The sequence below is a fragment of the Mercenaria mercenaria genome, chromosome 2, assembly GCF_021730395.1.
Source record: "Mercenaria mercenaria strain notata chromosome 2, MADL_Memer_1, whole genome shotgun sequence".
Lineage (NCBI taxonomy): Eukaryota > Metazoa > Mollusca > Bivalvia > Venerida > Veneridae > Mercenaria > Mercenaria mercenaria.
This window is the reverse complement of record NC_069362.1, coordinates 31,287,722-31,310,970: the sequence shown is the minus strand read 5'-3', so window position 1 is coordinate 31,310,970 and position 23,249 is coordinate 31,287,722. Positions and strand designations below refer to the sequence as shown.

At 34.2% G+C, this 23,249-nt stretch overlaps 2 protein-coding genes across 2 annotated transcripts; one reads left to right on the top strand and one right to left on the bottom strand.

Annotated features, from left to right (window-relative positions):
- Positions 1-175: 175 nt before the first annotated feature.
- Positions 176-8,365, bottom strand: LOC123562084 (mucin-17-like). The gene is made up of 4 exons (XM_053525097.1): positions 8,350-8,365; positions 6,274-6,336; positions 1,607-5,653; positions 176-351 (listed from the first exon to the last, which is right to left on the bottom strand). Exons 1-4 carry the CDS (start codon positions 8,363-8,365, stop codon positions 176-178), a joined length of 4,302 nt encoding a protein of 1,433 aa, XP_053381072.1.
- Positions 8,366-16,546: 8,181 nt separating this feature from the next.
- On the top strand, positions 16,547-20,749 carry LOC123562083 (uncharacterized). The gene is made up of 4 exons (XM_053533964.1): positions 16,547-16,833; positions 17,115-17,279; positions 18,366-18,821; positions 19,299-20,749. Exons 1-4 carry the CDS (start codon positions 16,746-16,748, stop codon positions 19,628-19,630), a joined length of 1,041 nt encoding a protein of 346 aa, XP_053389939.1. The 5' UTR covers positions 16,547-16,745; the 3' UTR covers positions 19,631-20,749.
- The last annotated feature ends 2,500 nt before the right edge of the window (positions 20,750-23,249 follow it).

Here is a 23,249-nt window from a genome sequence, read left to right as displayed (position 1 = left end):
CTTTTTTTTTGTTCCTCTTCTACACCGCCAAACACAATACATATAGACTGTGTTTGTGCTTCATTCTCATTTAAATTAAACACACGCTTATGCACAGTCAACACATATAAAGGAAACCATTATTTAAAAAAAAATAAGAATCACCCGATCTAACTGGAATTTTACTATCACAATGTTAAACCTGTTTTGTGCACGTGACGAGGTGATCCCAGTTGCAAACGTCAATTTTATCGTCAAACATTGTGTTTGGTGGGCATGCGCAACTGTAAAGGAAACCCCAGATACACACATAAAATGATCGACAGTCAGATGGATTCTTATAATGTCCGGAATATCTTGATTGACAAAATCCTGAAAAGCAAATATAGAAACTTTAAAAAGTTTTAACCAAGTCCGTGAATGTATATTACTGTATCAACAACCAGCCTGTAATATGTGTGCAGGTTGGTTTATTTAAATGAATATTTACTTTAGGGGTCTTTTGATAATCTTTATGTATTTTATTCATTTTAAAATGGCCAGTAACGTTGGCAAAACTATATCAATGTAATGAAAAATATCTGTATTTCATGATATATAAAACTATTTTACGGCAACAAAATAGTCAGTAGAACCCATTTGGCATGACACTGCTATATTATTGTAAATGATGTTTTACTATAATAAACAAACAGAAAAAAGCAAACAATAATCACACGCATAAGAGTTGTTTATATTCAGTATATAATACCATCAGTGGTGTCATTGCTTTTTGACAATTTTTCCTCCCCATCCAAGGTTAAAGGGAGACCGAAATAACATAAAATAGCACTTAAATGTCAGTTTCCAGTAAACCTTGGCGGATAGAATAAAGAGATGGTCTGTTTTGCCTTAGGTAAGGAAAGGAAAAAAATGTATTTACAATATACTCTCAAACTATTTGAAGACAGCTGACTGCCAGTGTTCTTCGGCATTATATGCAGACAAACTGTTTTGTTCTAAATGAGCACGTTAGCCCGAATGGTTAAATATCCAAACACCTGAACCGTGGTATATCTGACTATAAACTACAAGTAGGTATTGTATATTTTCATTCTATTACTTCCATTTACATATGATGACAAAAATGGCTAAACTTCATTTATCCAAGTAGTAATAAACCGGACGTCAAGTCGTATTTTGACGTTTTTGTGTTCTCCTACCGGTCCGCGCGTTAATCACTGTATTCTTTCTTTGTTTAACTAAACAACAAATCAAATTGTACTTGAAACTATTAATCAGAAATATTAATCAGACATTCTGGTCCCAATGTTTGAATAATAAAAAGTGAAATACGTTTTGCTCTTAAATAAACATTGAAAGTACAGAGACGTGCTATTTAAGTGTAAAGAGGGGTTTTTTTTTTTTTTTTTTTTTTTGGCAATATTGATATATTTCAATAAACGACTGTAAACATGTAAATAAATGAATGTCAGGCACCTGATTTGCAAATTTTTTAACTTCTCTCATGTGCTCATTCGCACCGATGGAAACTAAAGCTGAATACAATATTATCTTAATAGTTGTCTAGTCTATAACCCGTAAAAACAAATCCAACAAAATAAATAAACAAACAAACGGAACATACCTGTTGGATCTTGTGTTTGATAGCACTGATCAAGGCTTGCTACAGGTGTGGGTGTTGGCGTCTGATGAATGGCATAAGCAGGGGGTGGTGTAGTCGGTTGCACTTGTGCCCACCAAGACGATATTGTGTCTGTGGGGAGAACCCGATTTGAATTAGGATTCCAAAACGACGCTGTATTCTGAGTAATTGCTCTCGGGACAGGTGTAATATTTGTTACCGGTGTGACAGGAACAGGAGTTGTCACTGGCGTAACTTGAATAGGATGTGTTACCGGCATGACTGGAATAGGATCTGTTACCGGTCTGACTGGAATGGGATCTGTTACCGGTATGGAAGATGTTTCTTTAACTGGTTTCCTTGTGAACCAAAAGTTCGTTACCACACTGGTCATAGGTGGTAACGGAAATTTTGTTGATATGACGGGTATTCTGGGAGTAACAGGTCTTGGAGTTGTTACATCATAAACTATCTTAACGTCTTGTTTGTTTGCTGATGAAATAGCTGGTGTGTAAAGTTTCTCTGATGGTAAAAAGGTACGTTTAGTTGTTATTTCTGTAGACGATATATTTTCTGCATTATGGTTGCCATTTGATACTTCAGCTTGAGGGAAAGTAATTGGTGAAAATGCAATAGATTTTGTTGGGATACTCTCTGGTGGATTAGACGTTGTTGTTTCTATAAAACGTTTTGACTCTGAACTAACTTTTGTTGTGGTCTGAACAGTTGGTGATACAGTGGTTTGAACTTTTGATTTTGCAATGATACTGAAATTTCCCGGATACATTGAATCCATGAACGTGTTAAATATGTCGAATCCTTTTAAAGGCGGCTCTTGTGTAGTTGGTTGTTTTGCTTGAGGGATGTGTGTTTTCGTTGCTGGTTTATTAGATTCTGAAACTGAGTTTTTGGGACCTGTTGACTGTTTATCATAATCTGTACTGGGAATACCTGGCTTGGTATTTATTCCTTGTCCAAAGTTGCTTGTAGGTTGAAAAAGTGGATTTATAGTTATTCCTTGTCCAAACACGCCTACGAGTGGAAGTGGTTGATTTGTATCTATTCTTTGTTCTAAATTGCTTGGAGGTAGAACTTGGCTAGACCCGTCTGTAACAGCAACTGGTGAATTTGCAGTTATTTCTTGTCCGAAATTGTCTGCGGGTTGAGTATGAGCATTTGCAATTTTAACAACCCCAACACTACCTGCGTGCTGAACAAGCTGGTTTAAAGATGCTTCTGGTATCTGTGTATCAGCACGAAGGGGGTCATATATGTTGTTAAGTATGTCTTGGTTAGCATTATATGATGGTACAGTCGCTTCCTGGGAAACAGGAACTCCACCAGCACCAAACATTGCGTCCCATGCATAAGCACTTGTTGTCGGGTTGAACCAATCCTGACCAACTTGTGGTGGCGTTGTAAAACCAAACAAGTTGTCTAAAGAAAATGGAGACAACGTGGTTTGTTGCCACCACGGCAGTGGTGTCATAGTGGCACTTTGTACTTGTGGAGCAGTTACTGGTTGTATAACCGGTGTTCTTTCTTGGAAATGTGTTATTGGTGCCCTTGTTGCCGGCTGAGTAAACAAGGAGGGAGTTTCTGTTGCTATGTGCTGTACCATAGTTGTTCCAGTCTGTGCCTGACTGACTTCCCTTAACACGGGTTGTGGTGTGAAATTTGAGGGTGCTTCATTCTTACTGACCAAGGCATTCAACTTTCCCAAGATAATTCGCACTTCATTCTCAGGGGACATTTCAATGGAAGGCGTTGCTACTTTGTCTTTTAATGTATTACTTATTTTCTCTTGACTTTCAACTATTGACACTGAAAACGGTTGATCTATATTTTCTGTTGCATTGTAGTTTTGAATAGTATCTTTGGTGTGTGAACTGTCATATAATACAAGTTCACGTACGTTACTTTCTAGAACTGAATAATTGAAATCTGTGTTATTTTGCACAGCAAATTTTGTTTCCAGTCTAGGATATATAAAATCTGAGCTCGTTAAATTTCCCGACAATAACGAAACATTCGATTTTGTATAATTAGCAAGTAGAATATCAATAAGTTTACTAACAGCCGAAAGATCCGAGTTCAAATTAGAATCAGATTGATTTGAGAGACTGTAATTCAATGATGAACTTTTGCCATTCTCATAATGCTTTTCAGTGGCACCGTTTATGAAACTTGATGTGTTTACATAAATTTGTCCGTTGTCATGTTCTTTTATAATGTCGGTTGAAGGATTTGAAAAATCAGTTTTATGTGAGATTTCACTATCAACAGTACCTAATGAATTATTCAAAGAAACTAGCGTATCGTTAAATCCAATCTTTATTTCCGTAATGTTCGTTTTGAGTAGTTCGTTTTCAGGAACTCGTGGTATAACTCTTTCTTGAAGTGGTGCTGGTGTTTCTGCTTCAGTTACTGTTTTTGCAAATTCCGTAGAAATTGTTACTCCTAGGTCTGTAAGCAAATGCAATGGAAGCTCAGTTGTAACAGAGATAATATTTGAAGTATTGTGCTGCACATATTCTTTTTCTTCTGTTACATCAGTGATCTGCATATGACTGACAACTGTCATAGGTTCTGTGTTCAATCTTGGGGTTGTTAAATCATTTGTCTCAGTTTTATTTCTAAACCCTTGTTTCGGCTCTTGCTTATGATTATAGTGATCTGTTTCTATTGATACGTTCGGTGTTCCCGTTGTAGATCCTATGGACGCAAATTGTGAAACCGTTGATATATCTTCGACTGTTAAACTTTCGTTTGACTCCAAATGTTTAGTTCTATTAAGATTTAATTTGGTTATTCCAACATTATCCACTGTAGTAACATTTACATATGCTGTTCCATTCGAGTGTTCACTACGTGTGACAGTAATGTCTTTATTATTCCTCATCAAGATTTCTGGTACAGAGGTTGTAGATTCTATTGATGATACACTGTCCGTGGGTTTTGTCGATAAATTATGCTCAGAAGAGCTTCTTGGATACACTTTGGTAGATATTGTATCAAGGACGTTTTGCGATTTTCTTTGGGTAACAATCTCTAGTTGTTTACTTTGGTTAACAAACCCTTGTTCATTTTGGGTAACGATCTCTTGTTGTTTAATTTTGGTAACTAGCTCTTGTTGTGTATTTTGGGTAACAATCTCTTGTTGTTTATTTTGGGTGACAAACTCTTGTTTAAGTTGGGTAACAACCTCTTGTTGTTTATTTTGGGTAACAAACTTTTGTTTAGGTGTGGTGAAAAATACAGTTTCTTTGATTGTGACAGGAACACCTGTTGGAAACGACTGGTCAGTACTTGGTGGTAATTCTTTTTCTGTTGTGTGTTCAGTAATTTGTTCTTTTATTTCAGTAGTAGGTATTTGCGATTTTTCAGAAGTAGTTTGTTTCCTTATATCAGTTGTAGATTGTTCTATTATTTTGGTAGAAGTTTGTTGCGTCATTTCAGTAGCAATTTCATTACCTATTGTAGTTGTAGCTTTTTCTTTTATTTCAGCAGTGGTTGGCTGTGTTGTTTTAGAAGTAGTTTGGTCCCTTATAGCTGTTGTAGTCAGTTTTGTTGTTTCTGTTCGAGTTGTAGTTGTTGGTAGACGGGCTGTGCGACGCCATGGTGGTGTCTGTGACGCTTGATAAGCCGGTGTTGTTGTTTTGTCTACTTTTGACCATGACGTCACAGGGGAATTATTTCCATTTTGTTCTGATTTCAATTTATTTAGTAACAACTTCCACACTGGTATCTCTGTTGTTGTTGTGGTAGTTGGGGTTGTACCAAAGCTTTCTTTTAACTTCAGTAACAGTTGTAACCATACCGGTGTTTCTGTTGTTGTAGTACCTGGGGTTGTAACACCCATTACGTCGTAAGATGGCTGGTTACCTTTGTCTGATATGCTTGTAACCGGTGAGAAACAGTTACGGTCTGGAAAACGGTAGCTGAGTTCTACCTTTTCTCGTCTAAGTTGTGCTTTTAATACTGCTAGTATGATAGGTACGAAAACGGGTGGCTTTTCGTAAGATAACAATTTCTTGTCTGTTTCATTACCTGTAAAAGAAATTCAGAAAAAAATTTTACAATGCAATGGAATAAGTATTTTCAGAACAATTTAGGAGATATGAAGATATATTATGCCCGAAGTTCATATTTCAAAATATCAGGAATTACTTCAGGATAAAATGAATATGTATAAACAGTACTGTTTGTCGGGTTTGAAAAAAATACTTATTAATACAATGTAAATGTATAGATAAAAACAATATAAATATGTGATGACACTAACATGGATTTTTAACAAATAGCTGTTTCTTGAAATAATATATAACTGCGATGAGCAACTTTGCATATAAGGTAAATTTATATATTTAGCCAAGAAAAATTTATTTGATTAGGATTTTCTAGATTTAAATCAGTATCTTTAATAGTGTAGTAAATCTTTAGACAAAACAATAAAAAATGGCTTTTGAGTTCCTAGTGAAACTGTGATAATGAACAAAAATATCTTGCAATGACATTCTTTATACATCTAAAGCAGTATTTGAATTAACGCAAGACAGAAGAAATCACAAAAACTGAGTTATAATTTTTAATCAAATAAATAAACAAAAGACGTAAAGAATACGCACTGCAGCCTAGCTCATCTGAAAGATCATAACACGTTGGTTTACCATCGCATCGTACACAATCGATTGGACACAGTTCATTCTGACAGCAGTGCTCTAGAACAGCCCCTTTAATATAAAATATACAAGTATAAGGTAATTGCAATCCTTTATTAGATCCACTAGTTAGTAGATTATTTTGTATATAAGTGACTAATGTACATTTTCAAGCATACAAGATATATTAAACAGTTATGATTTCTAAACAGATAACTAAATACATAATGTTGATTTATGTTTTTGTCATAAAGTTATTTTTTGTTTTCGTATACTAATAAGATAAACAGTTATTGGGTTAGCGGATGTGTTGTGATTTGGATGCAGTGTATGCTTATAAACTGAGAAAAACAGCAGATGCATGAGTTACTTGAAATGGTAAAGGCATGTCAGTTTAGTATATTTTGAGTTACTTGAAATGGTAAAGGCATGTCAGTTTAGTATATTCTATCCGTAATCTGTATTTACCAGTCAAGGTTATGTATCTAATTGTGAATCTCTTACATATGTGCCAACTTTATCCTATCAGGGAGACGAATATATATTTCGTATCAAGCATTAAACAAGCAATTTTATGGAAGTATACATATGTTATCTCTCGTTTTTCGAGAAAGGTATGCCTGACAACTGTAGCCCTGAAAGGTTCTTTCACGTTTTATCACAAGTTTTATTTTGTTTGTTTTTGTTTCCTATGTTCCTCATTTGTTCATGGGAATAAAACTAGGAACATAAATCATTTGCCTCCTACATACTTTGTTAACAGGAGATATATAAACAAAATTATAAAATGCAGACTCACTTAAGTCCTGAATTAGCGAGACGGTATATTTGGAAACAATATTGCATGTACTATATGACAAGCCAAACACACGAAAATACTCAGTGACACCAATAAATTATCTAAGTCTACAGCTGAACTTATATTTTTCATGATTACCAAGTCATTTGGCTACATGAACAATATTTATAGGTTATTTGCTTTCTACGAGTTCTGCAGCGAAAATATTGCGCGATTTTAGGAGCGCAATATTCTTCCGCTAAAGAACGAGTGCATGTTTCCCGATGCAAAGATGGTAATATTTTTATTACATAAGTATAAACACGTATTTATATAAGTGTACTTAAATATTGTGAATTTGTTCAATAGCTTGAATAAGATTGACAATACAGAACTAGAATTAATGCAACAACACACATTAAATTAGGTCTCGCACCCGATATGAGGCTTCAGTCTATGGAAAAATATTGACGTTTTCGATTCCATTGTAACTTAAAGGGGAATAGTAACGAGTATGTAATAATGCCTTTTTTAGATGTTTTTTTCTTTGACGCAAGTTAATACAGTGCCGTGTGAAATGACGTTTTTTCGCAAACTGTTTTCTTTGAATCGATTTTAAGGTATATTGTTGTTCTTATTTTGTTATGTTCTGTCAAGAATTGTTAACATCCTTGTTCAACTGTGTTAATACCTGAAAAATCTGTTGTGGTATCTGATTTAGCATATGTTCTAAAAAGTGGAAAAAAGTACACATTGGTTTTATCAGTATCTAATACAGCATAATTATGTTCAAATAAAGTGAACTTCAAATGTACACATTTGAGCATGTCCTTTAACAAACTTTGAATGTTCATACGTCATAAAACAGATAAACTAGTATAAAGGATATCAAACGTGTTTAGTTTCAGAACTGAACTTATCACACAAGTTCAAACATCCTACATTGGGTCTGAAGCTATAAACAAGAAAGACTCTCAAGTTTAAAAAGAGTTCGACTATCAACATAATGAATAATAGATAAATTAAAAAAAAAACACTGATGAACTGATGATATCAGTCATATTGACAGTGTTCGAATAATTTAATCGATGACTCTGCTTATTAACATAATAATTCAATGCACGGTTGTGCAATATCACCTTGCAATACTAATTTTAAAGTGCCGGAAAGAGCACGCGTGCATGTGATAAAGAAGATGTATAAAGTGATGCAAAATGAGCCCTGATAATGTAACTTTAATATGATAAGTACGATAAAACTTAAATCATTTACCTAATGAGAACTGACTGGTAAGAAACCTAAGATACCTGGCAACTTTGTCATTATTTTACCAAAGACTAGGACCGGGATGATCGGCAACTGGAGCTTTGACTACCCTGCTCGTAGTCTACGCAACTCTTCATTTCAAGATTAGAGATAACTTTAAGCCTATTAACGAATTTTTGAAAAAGATTTTTTATCCTATAACTTAAAAGCAGAAGTTTTTCTTTTATCCGTTTGTCTTCTCTCGTTTTGTATCTGTGTTTTTGGTACCGGTGATTATTTCATTCATATAACAGTTGTAAGTTCTTTTTTTAAATGTAGTCACTTATATTTTGTATTTATTTTGTGAAACACTTTTGAACGTTTTATGCATGAAAAGATGGTTGTATTGTGATATGATTATCATCATCATCATTATGTCTAGAAAAAAAGCAAAGAAAACAGAAAGTTTTGTTCTGTACATTTCGACTGTTTATATAAAAAAAATGAAGCCTGAAGGAAACATATATTATATATAAGGTCTCTAATACGCCGTTTTTGATACCGAAAATAACTAAAACACTTTCTCAACTAAAATGTTTTTTGACTTTGTCGGGCATAATCAAAATTATGTTCATTGTCGAAGATTAAGGTATAAACTATACATTAAGCCTTATGAGAAAAGCATATTTTGTATTCCCTGACAAGGTATGAATTATAAAGACCTCGTCATATCATATTCATTATGATGATAATAACTTATGGATAGTAAACAAACAACTTTGGACTCGTCAATACCAAACACATCACAAGAGCTTTTCTTACAATTATAGAAGAAAAAAGCTTCGATAAACAATCAATATATTCAGACATTAAATATTCACAATATGTGAATTCGCAGTCTAAATATTCTTCCGTTTTTCGCTAGATAAAACTGTTATTACCTGCTGCAGCGGCTACAAAGTTCGTTAAAATAAATAACGCAAAAAACATTATCAATTTTATCATCGTCAGTTTCAGCAATTATTCACATAAACCATTTAAAACGAAAACTAATTATTGAAGTTAATCCTAAAATCCAGGGGGTAGAATTATCTCGTTAATATCCATCATTGCTTAAGACACAATCTATCAATTACAGCCGCATTGTTACTGCCCCGCAAAAAAATTATCGCTATCCGTCGCTTAGACGAGATATGACACTCTTCTCGAGGTTCGGCAAGGGTCAACCCTATTCATAATGTTTTATGTTGTGTATATTTGATAAGCAGTTCAAATAAGTAGTGCATACTCATTAGTTTATATATGAAACATTTAAGAAACAACAAATAAATATGTCAGTGATGAACTGTGTCTCACTATATGATTATACGTGTCAAACTACGATGTTTATTGAAATACCGAACATTCAAGTAAAGATATGAAAAACATGTATACTTTTACTACCTGTTTTGTATTGAAAGAAAACAAATGTTTATTTTCGTGTAGACATCATTGGTGCAACAATAGCATAGTTGTTGCATTCCTCAAGATTGCATACGCAATTTAGTGTCAGTACAAATAAAAACCATTAACAAAATGTTCTAAAACATCTTTCAAATTTTCAAAAAGAACATGAATAGTTGAATTGCCACGACTATGTGAATTTTACTGGATTCAAAATATTTTGAATAAAAATCAGGATCTGCATTTTGATTGGAAGGCGTATTTATAATTTAACTTGGATCTTGTCATTCTCACCATCATAGGTAAAATAAATTCGCTAGAAGAACTAAGGAACTATGGTAAACCTCTGGCCTTGTTGGCTGTTCTATTCAAATACTCAAAAAGTCTTATGAAAGGTATATATTTCTACATGTGACTTTAAACTTGAATTACATTTTGATCAACTCAATATGATTTTCTTATTTGTTGCTTATTATATTACCATATATGATATTGCCCACGGTATCATTGTGACCTAAAAGGCAGCATTCTCTTTAGTTGATTTTAAAATATTTATATATTCGGTGCTTATCATCCGATTCTCATTTGCCCAACCCTCTTAATTTTAGAAAGCCCTCTATGAATGATGTTTTGAAATTTCATGAAATAAAAATTGTAGTGATGTGGAGGTTCTTTCGTACATAAAAATTGTAATATTTGAATGAACATTGTTTTGTTGCACGCCTGGCCTCATATTTCCTTAATCAGTATTGCCAAAAATGTGCTAAGCCAATTACTGTCCATCACACATTCTCTGTGATATGAGCTACACATTTTCCTATTTCGTGTTGATGAAAGTAACAGTAACTGTCAGTCAGTATGTCACTTGGCCTACCAGTAAAATACTGACATGTTTTATACGGGACAGGACATTAAAACATAAGTTGATGACCATTGTGCTCCAACATATGGTCACTTACTAGAACAGATGTCCTCATGTCATTCAAAGCAGTTGACCCTATTAATAAAATGTAAAGCGTTTTCGTGGATCGTATATATACAAATGAGTTATGCAATTCAACAAGAAAACATAATGTTACTTGAATATAAATTACATGTAGAATACAAGTGGCACTGGGTTCAATTAAGTTTCTAATAAATATTATAGGAGGGATAACAATCCAATAAATAAAAGGTGAACACTTTAAAAATAATTAAATATTTAGCACATTATCCAAATTTACAGAATTGATTCTATTCCTTGTTAATATGTCTTTCCAACTTTGCGAAAAATGTCGTTTATTATTCTAAATGTACCCGCGGGTAGCGGAAAGAACAACTGAAATCTCAATAATAATTCATTATATTCAATAATACTCTTTCCATTTTATAAAATGCACTTTTGTCAAAAAAAAAAAGAACAAAATTGGAAGTAATGTTTGCGACAGAAACATATTCAAAATAATATATATTTTCTTTTAACATTCATCCTTATGTTATACCTCCACGCAAGTGTTCTGGTTGTTTTTTAAGAAATAAAAAAAGTCCTTGCAAATTCGCTTGACTTACGTTGCTTAAAATCTTTACAGATTAATGTTGCATCAAATAGTATCTTTGTGAAATATGTGAAGAAACTAATTTTAAATCTGGAAGATGTTCTTTCTACCGTCCACAGAAAACAAACTAATAGCAGAATCTATTTGATTCTGTTGATGAGAGGCATTAATGAGTTAAAATATATGGCTACCACGTGGCACTAGGAAGGCCACTGTTGCTGTTAAGGTAAATCGAATGTGCAGGAAGATCCTTTTGAAGCCACTATAGACACGATTTAATCGAATCTGTTCATGAGTTCATGCAATAGCACGTATAATAACCCTCACGCCCCTAGCATCGGTTTAAGCGGACCTCTATTATAAAATTACATTAGATGGACCCGCAAACAACAGACAACAGTAACAGCTAAGTACGGGTTACCTTACGACACCTGCAACACTGTATCTGTAAGAAAGTATAGAAAGCGCCGCTTTGTATAAATATTAACTGCAACTTTAATAAGATCTACCAGTCAGATTTAAACAAGCTTGTTACTTAAAGAAGTTCATCACAATATTTTGTGCGCAGCTCAATCGCGCAGCAAGCGGTATCCACTGTAAAGTTCAGAATTCGCCGCTGAAAGTGCATAATTGTCGGATATGCAACGCACTCGCGCAAAATATATCGTATGTACTGACAATATAGGTCGTGCATCCATATTTTACCTATAAAAGTGATGGTGTTTTATTAGAGGAGTAGTTGTAGGAAGAGCTCGAATCGAATACATTGTGGACAGCCAAATTGAAAGTAAACTATTTCGTCCAGTAATGATGCAGCCGACTCCAAGTCAAATAAAATTCCAGAAAATCTTAACGTAGATGTATCTTCTTCAAGTTCAAATGTAACTTCCTAAAAATGCTGTTATACTTTTTGTGCCCCATCCCGCATTTCACGTAGTAAGACCAGAGTTATGGCCCTTGATAGTCAAATTGTACATAAAGGGACTAAACATTTGTGTCGCATGTACCTCAAAATTATATGCGCGAAGAGTCATGAAACCACATTAGAATTAACTTCAGCATGCGAAGTTGTGCACCAGTGCTTTTATTTGAGGTTTCACTCAATAAAAACAGATTTATGTCCCTTGACGTGGTCAAATATATACGTAAATGGGATGTGAAAGCTTGTGTAGCATGTATCTCAAAAAGTATTTGACCTAGAGGCTTGCAACCTTAAAGGAGCATTATTCCGCATGTGAGTAAGAATATTGGTTAAGGAACTGATAATAACATTGTGCAATTTGTTTTGTAAGAAAAAAAAATGTTCATGATTTTTAGGTTGGTGGGGTAATGAAAAAATACTTTTGTTGGTGGAGTGAATATTTTTTAATTTTTCTTGAAAACAAGCACGGATTGATATTATTTTTTTGGTTTAGATTTTTTTGTCTTAGTTCTAGCTTACATAATATAAAATTTGGAAAAATTCTGTCCGCAAGATTTTTCATATCATTAAGAAATACTTAGTGTTTTTCTCAGTTTCAGATACTTTCGACATCTGTCAAGAGTAATTTTTCTGAGTTAATATATCTATATGTTGACATTTTATGCATAGTTATAGTGGTGTTATTAATTCGGATGCATAAAAAGTAACATCAGATTGAAACTTCGAATAAATAATTGCTTGTAGTAGTTTTATTATGACATGTATGTACTGTTTCTTCAGACAAAAATACCGATTTAGTGTTCTGAATTAACTTTGAATATTGAAAAAAGAAGCACGGGTACTTATTATTTTTATTTTTTATTTTAACTTGTCATACATCAATCTATAAATATGCAAAGTTACAAAACATTCTATCCGCTAGAAATAATTGTGAAAAACATCTTTAAATGTCTTTGAAAAACCTGAAGATCACTTGGCAAACGACATGCTTTTTCCAATCTTAGAGCCCGTTTAATGTTTATGGCTGTTTCATGCCTGTTCCGTCAGACATCATAGCTAAAGCACATTATTTTACTAACTTTTTACAAAATAGTAAAGAGGCATAAAATATATAAAACTAAAACAGTTCTTGTAAAATGTTATTTATAATAAGCGTTTCATTTTGATCTTCAAAACTGTTTGTAAATTGTTTATGTTTTTCATACTTGCCTTCTGCAGGTACATTTTAATAATGTTGTACATATGCATTTATTGCAAACGTTTTTTTTTTTGCCACCGCAGATATATCTAAATGAGAAAATTTTTAGACATTTGCTTCGAAAAAAGGGAAACTCCAACAGATTTCAAAGTAGACAAATCAATTTGTTTGAAATAATTCATAAATTTGATGTTCATGTGTCAAACCTTGTAACGTATACTCTATTTTCTTCAGCGTTCTTGATTTTGTATAGGATTGGTTTTGTTACGTTCGGTTAGAATTATGTTAAAGGTCGCCTGAATTATGTTAAAGGTCGCCTTAACTGTGGCAAATACTTATGAAACAAATACACATGTTCACAATTATGACCCTGACTTATACGTGAATTCATTAGGTTGTTGTATTTTATTACTATTGATTATAACATGTTTATTAAGTACGAACTATAATAAAGACAGATATACTATATAAAGTGTCAAAAATAACACTATTGAACATTTAATGATCGCATATGACAGCTGTGCATTTCATTTCCCTTTACACATACACACAAAGGTCATAATAATGTGTAATAATCTACAATAGTTTTGTAACACAAGGCTATTGTATGTAAAATAGAAGAGAAAAAACATATAACCTATATTCAGAATATCCGTAAAAGGTTACTTTGTGCTGTCAATATTTTCAACAAAAACAGTGGAATGCTGTGACAAAAATGCTCATGGACACTGGTAACATCCAAAACCTTTAACAAAATAATGCTGAATTTGACATAATCTTTCGATTTACATTCACCTGACATTAAACAAAGTACAAGTATAACCATCAATATTGTGTTTTAAAAATGCAAATTGTAAAAGCACTGAATACATCTCTTATTTTTGCACGTAATTAGGACTTTTCTCATGAACCCACAATGTCTTAAACATAATTGGCCTTTAACAACTATATTTATAGTTTACTGGTTTATCATATCAATGCAAAAAGCACCTTGTTAACTTGTCAATGTCACTCTTCAGGCCAAGTTTAATTCAAACGATCATTTATTACAATCGCTTCACATAGATTAGCACTGGGTGGTAATAGGAGAAAGGCTCTTGATCAGATAAGAATAAAAATGTAATTTACAAATGTATTCTGATAGTTTTGCTCGGCACTTTTCATCGGTTATTTTGTCCTGTCCCTGTTTGTTTTCTTTCTTATCATCCTTAGGAAGTATCGCTTCACATAGATTAGCACTGGGTGGTAATAGGGGAAAGGTTTAATACATTGTTTCCATCGCAACGTCTCTTGATCAGATAAGAAAAAAAATAAATGTAATTTACAAATGTATTCTGATAGTTTTGCTTGGCAATTTTCATCGACTATTTTGTCCTGTCCCTGTCTGTTTTCTTTCTTGTTATCTTTAAGAAGTATCGTATACCGTTTACTAAGTTTTATTTTCATGTGCTGGTTAATTCCATTCATAAGAATTTTGTTTTGAAGGTTTATACTTCGTTACCCATTGCTCTTCTGAATATAATGCCAAAAGACTAGAATGCCTGGAATTGCCAAGAATATAAGACAAGCCTTAATTTCATGACAAAACTGAGGATACAGCTACACAAAGGTGAGAATCCACTTCTCAACAAACATGCAGTAGAGATCAAGCATGTGGAACACAACAATATGCACGAGCACATCCGCTGCAATATCTACTGGTACTTTGAAGGTTTAAGTGGTGATTTGTAGTGAGTAGCAAAAAGACAACATTTTAGAGATTAGAGAAATACACTGTCACAGCAAGCTCTATTTTTTACGTGAATACATACTATCATACTATCATACTACTGAGGTCCATATACACTGTTTTAGCTTTTTAGGTTTGTTTTCCATCAAGAAGATGCGTCATGGATAATTAGATCATCACAAGTTAAAACGGACGTAAAGGCAAAAGAGATACTTTATGCACTAGATGATAAATTGAATGCCGATAAAGTCCAGAATCTTAATAATTGAAGAAGGGCAGACAACAAAAAGGATGATCTTCCTGATCCTATGCAAGAAATATATTCTTCTATCACGGATAGTAAAACAGCATGATTCAGGTTTGGTTTTGAGGTAACAAGTAAAACCCAATACATCAAGAACCAAACTCATGTTGGATTGACAGGCACTAAAGGGAGTAGGCTTGTGTTGTATGATATAGCAACAGCTTGATATGTCATTAAATATTGGGAGAGTTGTACTCTTTGAGAAATCAAGTCAGTCCCAGTTCTCGCTATCATAGATGTCAAGGTAAATAATGCAAAGATGCGGTGATTCTAAATGTAATAAGCGATAGATCTGCCAAGAAGGCTTGATTTTGGACCCGAACTGGGATAGAGTCAATATATAAACCATATCGAAAGCCGATATGGACAGAAATCTTTGTTGAAGCTTTCAATGACTAGGCACAATAAAATCACAAAGAATTAGCTCAACAGGCAATCGCTGTGACTGACTGCCAACTAGCCCAAATTAACTTTAACATTATACTGCATGGAGCATGGTTGTAATCTTAGGGAATTTTGTTGCACATCGTATAATGACAAAAAGCTACTTAGAAAATCCAGACGATGCATATCTTGATCAAATTGCTACCAGAGGTGCTTATTTCAGTACACTGATTCTTTCAATTCAGCTGAAGTGGTGTGATCTTAAGAAACCCAGTTGCGGCCCATTTCAGTATAATTATTATGTCTGTAGATTGTAGAGTAATCGACTTATTGTTTCCATTTTTAATGCGATGCATTTCTTTGATCATTGTGCCTAACTGCTCTAGGCTGTAGCCTGTATATGAATATACACCCTGTTGGCATGTATGAAGCATGCATTTCACAGAACGTTGTTTCAGGAAACAATGTTTATACTATTTCAACTTTCTCAAAGAAGAAACTGAACAAATAAGACTACTGTAATGAAAGGAAAGGTAAACATTGTACGTGTACGTCCAAGTTTATATTTAGATAAATGTCGGTTGTTTTCAATTGTGTTCTGTCATCAGATCCATTACATGAAAGCTAGAAGTTGTGCCTTTGGCATATAATGCAAAAAAATCTGTTTTCCTCAAATCTACCTTTAAAAACATTTGTTTAAATGCATGTCGGGACATTCACCGCAGTTATCAAATAAATTTGGCCAATTTACTGTACCGTGGAGAAAAGTACTGTCTCAGTGTGTAAAAAACGCGCTTAATTTCTTTACCAGCAACTTTTTTTCCAATTATAGACAAGCAAGTGACAAAACATGACATTTATGAATAGTTAAATGTAGGATAGGGGATAAATACCTTAATTTTGTGCACGTTTAGTACAGCAGTGTTAATTATGAAGAATAATTATGAAGAATAAAACAGACATGTCAGTCTGGTGTTATACTAGAGATATCTTTATGATGGTAATGTTGTCAACGTTTCAGATATATGCAGGTATGGCTTACGTTTATTGTCTTAGATATAAGTATGTATAATTATAATATTATTACGAATTGTTACAGGTATAAAGCAACAATTATAATATTTAAGTAAACATGGTATATTTAAAGTTTATATCTACCAAATTTAATGTTTGTTATCTCAGTCATTTCGTAATTAATATACCGATATATGTTTCAGCGAAATACTTGAAATTGTTATTTCATTTAGTTGACAGTAATAACAGGACAATTTCGTAATGTTACCAACATTGAATACTGTATCAATAATTTCAGTTGAAGCGTTTTTTCCCTACAGACACGACAACACATGTAGTTCCCGGCCGGACCAGAGTTGTATACGGTGTAATGGTATTCCAGAATGCTTTGACCTCTCCGACGAAACCGGCTGTTCAAACACGACCTTCAAGTTCGTCTCTGTACAAAACGCCACTAAATCATGTACGATATGATTATCATTTTACTCTATGATAATTATTCATTTTTCAGTTGTTCTAATTAATCTTTTATGTACAGTAAATGATCTTAAAGCTTAGCTGCAGTCTTAATGCGACTTTTAACATTTACTTTGACTCTGCTTTGACTCTGTTGATAGAAGTTATGATGATCTCCGTTGAGATCATGGATACCAACTAAATCTAACCGAATTGTGTTCTGTGTTTCGATATATATAAATATTTTGTTTAGCGGTATACAGCTCATTCGTGTCCTGGTACGATTACTACTGATGTCTCTTGCATATGATAAAATGTACAATCATCAGGTGAATGTAAGTGCGTTTAATATTTATGTACTTTCAGTTAAAGTTTAACACTGTACTGCTGTTGCTTAAAGCAACATGTTCTCGATCACGGTGAAAACGCATTACATGTCCATCCTATGAAACAGTTCATATATGAGCCGCGCCATGAGAAAACCAACATAGTGGCTTTGCGACCAGCATGGATCCAGACCAGCCTGCGCATCCGCGCAGTCTGGTCAGGATCCATGCTGTTCGCTAACGGTTTCTATAATTGCAATAGAGAATGAAAGCGAACAGCATGGATCCTGACCAGACTGCGTGGATGCGCAGGCTGGTCTGGATCCATGCTGGTCACAAAGCCACTATGTTGGTTTTCTCATGGCACGGCTCATATAACTACGTGACGATAAGTTAATGAACAACATTTTATTTGCGTTTAAATTCGTTTTCGACATTCATTACTCACCATGAACGTAATATGACTTAAAGCGAAGTCAGTTAATTAGTTTCTTGATGCATAAACCGGATTTCGAATAACAATCTCTATCGGGTCATAATTTTGCACATTTTCCATTTTACTTTCATCACACATTTGACTATCATATAGCTGGAGTCATGCATGACCTCCTTATAGTTTGGGCGAAGAATTTTTTACCACAAATCTGAACTAAAAGACTCTTGACTCCAGCATTCGATCGCTTGATTCTAAGTTCACTTCTAAATTTGACCAAGTCTGAAACTTGTCTATAACTTTAGACCCTGATATGATTGTTGGTTTCATTCAGGTCGCGATAGAAACTGTTTGAAAGTATTTCCTGGACCGCCACCTTTGCCGCCATTCTCACTGTGTGATAGCAGACAGCTGACCACTAAATTTTCCGCTGAATCAACCACGGTTATACCAATCACTACAAAGCCGACTAGAAAGACAGCACCATCCTCGCCGGTAACCACAAAACCAACCACAGAGACAGCACCATCCTCACCGGTAACCATAAAACCGACCACTCCATCACAGACGTCATCAGCAACCACAAAACAGCCCACCCGACAACCCTGCCGGACCACACGTCGGCAAACAACAACACAATCGCCGTTTTGGCCAACAACACAGTGGTGGGATAGGACAACATCGCAGAGGCCGGTTGTCGTGACAACTACTGCTAGTCCCCCCTGGTCTACAACACAATGGATACCAACGACAACGCTGACAACTGAACGATTTTTTATGAAAATGTGGCGTAAGAATATTATATTATCTTTCCATTCAAACTAACCTATATAGTCGACTGAATATTTCTTCAATGAAAAATATTCACCGATACTTTTGCATTTTTAAGTTGATTGTGGATCAAAGTAGATGTGATTTGCTAGCAATGATATATATTGACTGAAAAATGTGTTTCCTTTATGCAAATGCTCTTTTTACAGTTGTTCAAATCTGTTGTCTAAAGCTAATGACCAGTGCACTTCTTGTTTGAAACAAATAGTGATTTTTAGTGTTTCTGTAATAAAAACGAGCTTCATTCTTCTGTAAAAGTACAGTCAAAGAAAACAGTGGTAATACTATTAGCGTAAACCAGTATATTTTTGTAACATTTCTCCCTTTCTCGCTATGCGCATCGCCCCGTTATTTAAAGATGTACCATCAGAACTGCCTAGCGTATTACCGAAGATTTTTTTTGCTGTTTTGACATTTCTCTTCTCTTTTGTTCAAGGTTTTTGTGCATCCAGATACCGTTACAACAGGGACATATATTCTTGCGCGGTGAAGTGTTTTCTCCGATGCTATAGTTCAAGAGGATGGCCCGGGAGTCTGGATGGTGGTTCGGCTATATTTGATTGCGTAGAATCTAGAATCGCTCCTACCACAGTAGCAAACAGTCTATTTAATGCGGTACCAACACAACTCTTCCCAACTTTCCAACCCGCAACCAACCCGCCTGTAGAAACACATACCAGGGTAGATCAAGATTATTACAACAGTAACCGAATTACAAACCAGGATTTGTCTTATATTTACATTTTATCTAGATTATTAAATAACTGACGTAAAGAAGAAGTTATTCTTAATGTTTTCTTCTGTTTGAAATATCGCCTGTAATAACTGCTAAACGATATGGATGCGCAGCTCCAACTGACGTCCCCATTACTAAAAACTTCTAGTGCCAAACACAGCGGATTTAAGTTGTTTTTCGTTGAACTATATTTTGTGGGTTTTGTGCCATATAAATAATCATAATTTTACAAAAATGTAATATCTTTGTAATTTGATATAATTTGGACAATGCATTTAAGTGCATCAGCCCAGATCTTAAATCATTTTTATTTAATAAGCCTAAAGATGATTCCACGTTTAGCTTTACCCGAGGTCAGGGTCAGTGTGATATTGTCAGTATTATGTCATACACGGACGCCTTTGTCTTAAACCGTCACTTTCTAACCTCAAGATTAAGTAGTCAAATTTGTGGAAGTCTTTTTCTTGTTTAGCATTTAATATATGATGTTTTTTTCTCTAGAGTATGTGATAAAAGAATATTAAATTCATGTGCACGACAGCTGTTTAAGTCTTTTAATAATAAACACGTTTGATATTAGGTTATTAGCCAGACCTTATGTCAACTGAATTCAAAGTTCCGCCCGCTTAGCTTAATACGGAGAGCACAGATGTACGGATCGCGGTGTCGTGAGTTCGATCCCCGGGTGGGCGTATGTTCGTGACGATAGATAAAAGACATTGTGACTGAAATCATTCGTCCTCCAGATCTGATTCATATGGGGAAGTTGGTAGTTACTTGCAGGTAACACGTTTGAACTGGTGCAGAATCCAGGAACACTAACTGAAATGCTGTTGGAAACGGCGATAAACGAAAAAGTGAAACTTAATTCAAAATCGATTGTTGAACATTTTTGTGATAATTGACGCCAATATCGGTAACTGAGCTTTGAAATGATTGTTCTGTAATAATTAAATGCCAATAATGGTATTGGTGCTTGTAAACGTGATTGTTTTGTGATATTGATGCCATAATGATGAGTTGACGTCGCAAGTTTGATTAATTATTCTTTTTGATATTTTTTAGACTGATTAAATAGAGATAATTCGGTGATTAACCATGGAAGTAATTTTTATTTCATTTGATTTTAAAATAAACATAATTTAAAATGTTTTTGTTTTTGTTTTTCATTTTACGCAAATAAACTTATTGTAATTTCATACGTGTAACAGGTACGTGTAGAATTTCAGTTTCTACTCTAAAAAACCTCTAAAGTTTCAGAAATCAGAACATTAGTATTTTTTAGTTCCGAAAAAGTGGACTCGTTTGTAAGGAGCAATTTAATTAAGCTATGTGAGTCATGTGACACTGTTTAGCTGAAGCTTTGTATGTAGTTTTACGACACGCAAGCGTACAGATTACAATTATTTTTCTCCCTGGCCATTTCAGTGCGAGTTTAACTGAATGCTCTATAGACGACTTGCATAGGCACTGCATGGCATTGGTTCAAGCCTCCATGATTTGAATAGTTTGGAGATTGTCTGTATTTGACCATCGTATCACCCGCACCAGGGAGAGCGCAGATCTGAGGATGATGGAGCTATGAGTTCGATTCCCTGGCGTTTGATGATTTGATAAAAGATATTTGTGTCTGAAATAATTCGTCCTCAACAGAAATACTGTTGCAAAAACACGCATAATCCAAATCAAGCAGAGTGTAATTCAATTAGCTATTAAAGCTTTCATCTGTAAATGAAGGCATAAATGATGAAAGCAACAAAAATGTAAAGTTCTCTAAGGCCAGAGTTTTTTAATAACTTGGGTTACGGGAGCGCCGGTCCTAATTCTCTAAAATTCCAAATAAAAATAAAATTCAAAATTGCGATTTTATTTTTATTTTCCCCGACGCTTGCATCTACGTTCCGTGGTGGAAAATAAAACAGTGTCTATATTAACCTACAATAAATATCACAGCGCGTACAAAGGACTTCCAATATTCTCAAAGGACGACAAAATCAATACACCGTAACGTAACTTTACTAGAATGACGTGACTAGCTCCGCCCCATAATTAACACTTGATGATTGACAGCCTCGTAAAAACTGCCGGCAGTGTTTGAAGTGTGTGAAAGTATCGTGTCTGATAGAGAACGTCTGTAAATATAAACCGTTATCCAGATCAGCTGACATGTTTAGAAGGCGTTAATTGCAGACAACAAAAGGCTTGGATTAAATTGGTGAAACAAGCTCCTAAGTTGGAAGACAAAGTAACTTAATTGTGGAAAATATATCGATAATTTCAGCACAAAAACCTCAGCAAGTAACTATATTTTAGCAAATGACATTTCACATCCAGTTAAAATTAATACACTTTTTCCGACCGGTAATAAATTTGCTACTTACTTTGGATTTTCATCAGTGATAAATCCTTTTACAGTATTTTTAGAAGAAAAAAAAACATTCAATTTGTCTCCTGACCTCTTAAAAACTGATATCTTTGACACATTTCGACCAGCACATGGCGGCTGACATCAAAAGGAGTGTCGGCAAAAGTTTCCTTTATTGATTTTCTTTGATGTGGGATAAAAGTTAACTGGTTGGGTATTGCAAGGTGAATGACGTAATTTGACATAATTCTACTCCAAGTAAAATGTACTTCAGATTTTTTTAAGTGGATTTTCGTTTTGTAGCTGAACAACAGTAAGTCTGGTGATTTTAATAAAATGCTGACTGTTGCTATAAATGTAAAAAACAATAAAATATTTTTTGTTAAATAAGATGTTTTCTAATCAATCTAGTGGTCCTTTTCTCTAAATTCTATTACTTTATGCACTGTTCTGAACCAATTAGTATGATGATGAAAGTAATGATTCACGCTGTCGATCGCCACTTGAGCCATTTGCGACAAAAAATTAAATGTGGCTCTGAAATTTTCTAAATGGCGAAAATGGCCCGAAGCTATGTCTGTCTGCAAAACTACGAATATTTCCAGTTTTACGAACCAAAAGGTGTGAAAAATCGATAATCTGTGTAGACACAACATCCGTTATTGAAAGGGAGGGAGCTAATTTGCATTTTTTTTTATTTGATCAGGCAGTTAATTGGCGATAATTAGATTATTGAATAACAAACTGGATAATTATACGCAACATTTTGTGCAATTGATACGATTTTATGAGCAGTCGGCCGTTAGACAAATTTTCTATGATTGCCGAGGGTTAGTTTGGGCAAAAACAAATAAAAATGCTTTACACAAGCAGAAATTGTAAGTATTGAATAGCTATGATGATAGAAAAGCAATAAAACATAGGTATTTTATCAAATATTTAATTCTAACTTACGTTTTCTGAATTTGTCACCCGTTTTCGCGACCATGATTTTCGGATATTTCTGTCATTTCTGACGAGATTTTTTAGTGCAGTCTTAATAAAAAGCCAATAAAAAGTCTACATTTAAGAAAAATATGACAACTGTTGCAAAAGGAGCTCTTATTTTGAAGTATTTTTCGAGAATACAACATGCGAAGGCATCGAACCCCACCCACTTATAGGCAATGTGCAAAATAAAACACTGTTTTTTTTTTTAATTTTCTATTTTGACATCTTTATTTTCAATGTGATTTTCAGAATTTTTTTATTAAATGGCAGAATGATGTTTATAAAAATGATAATTT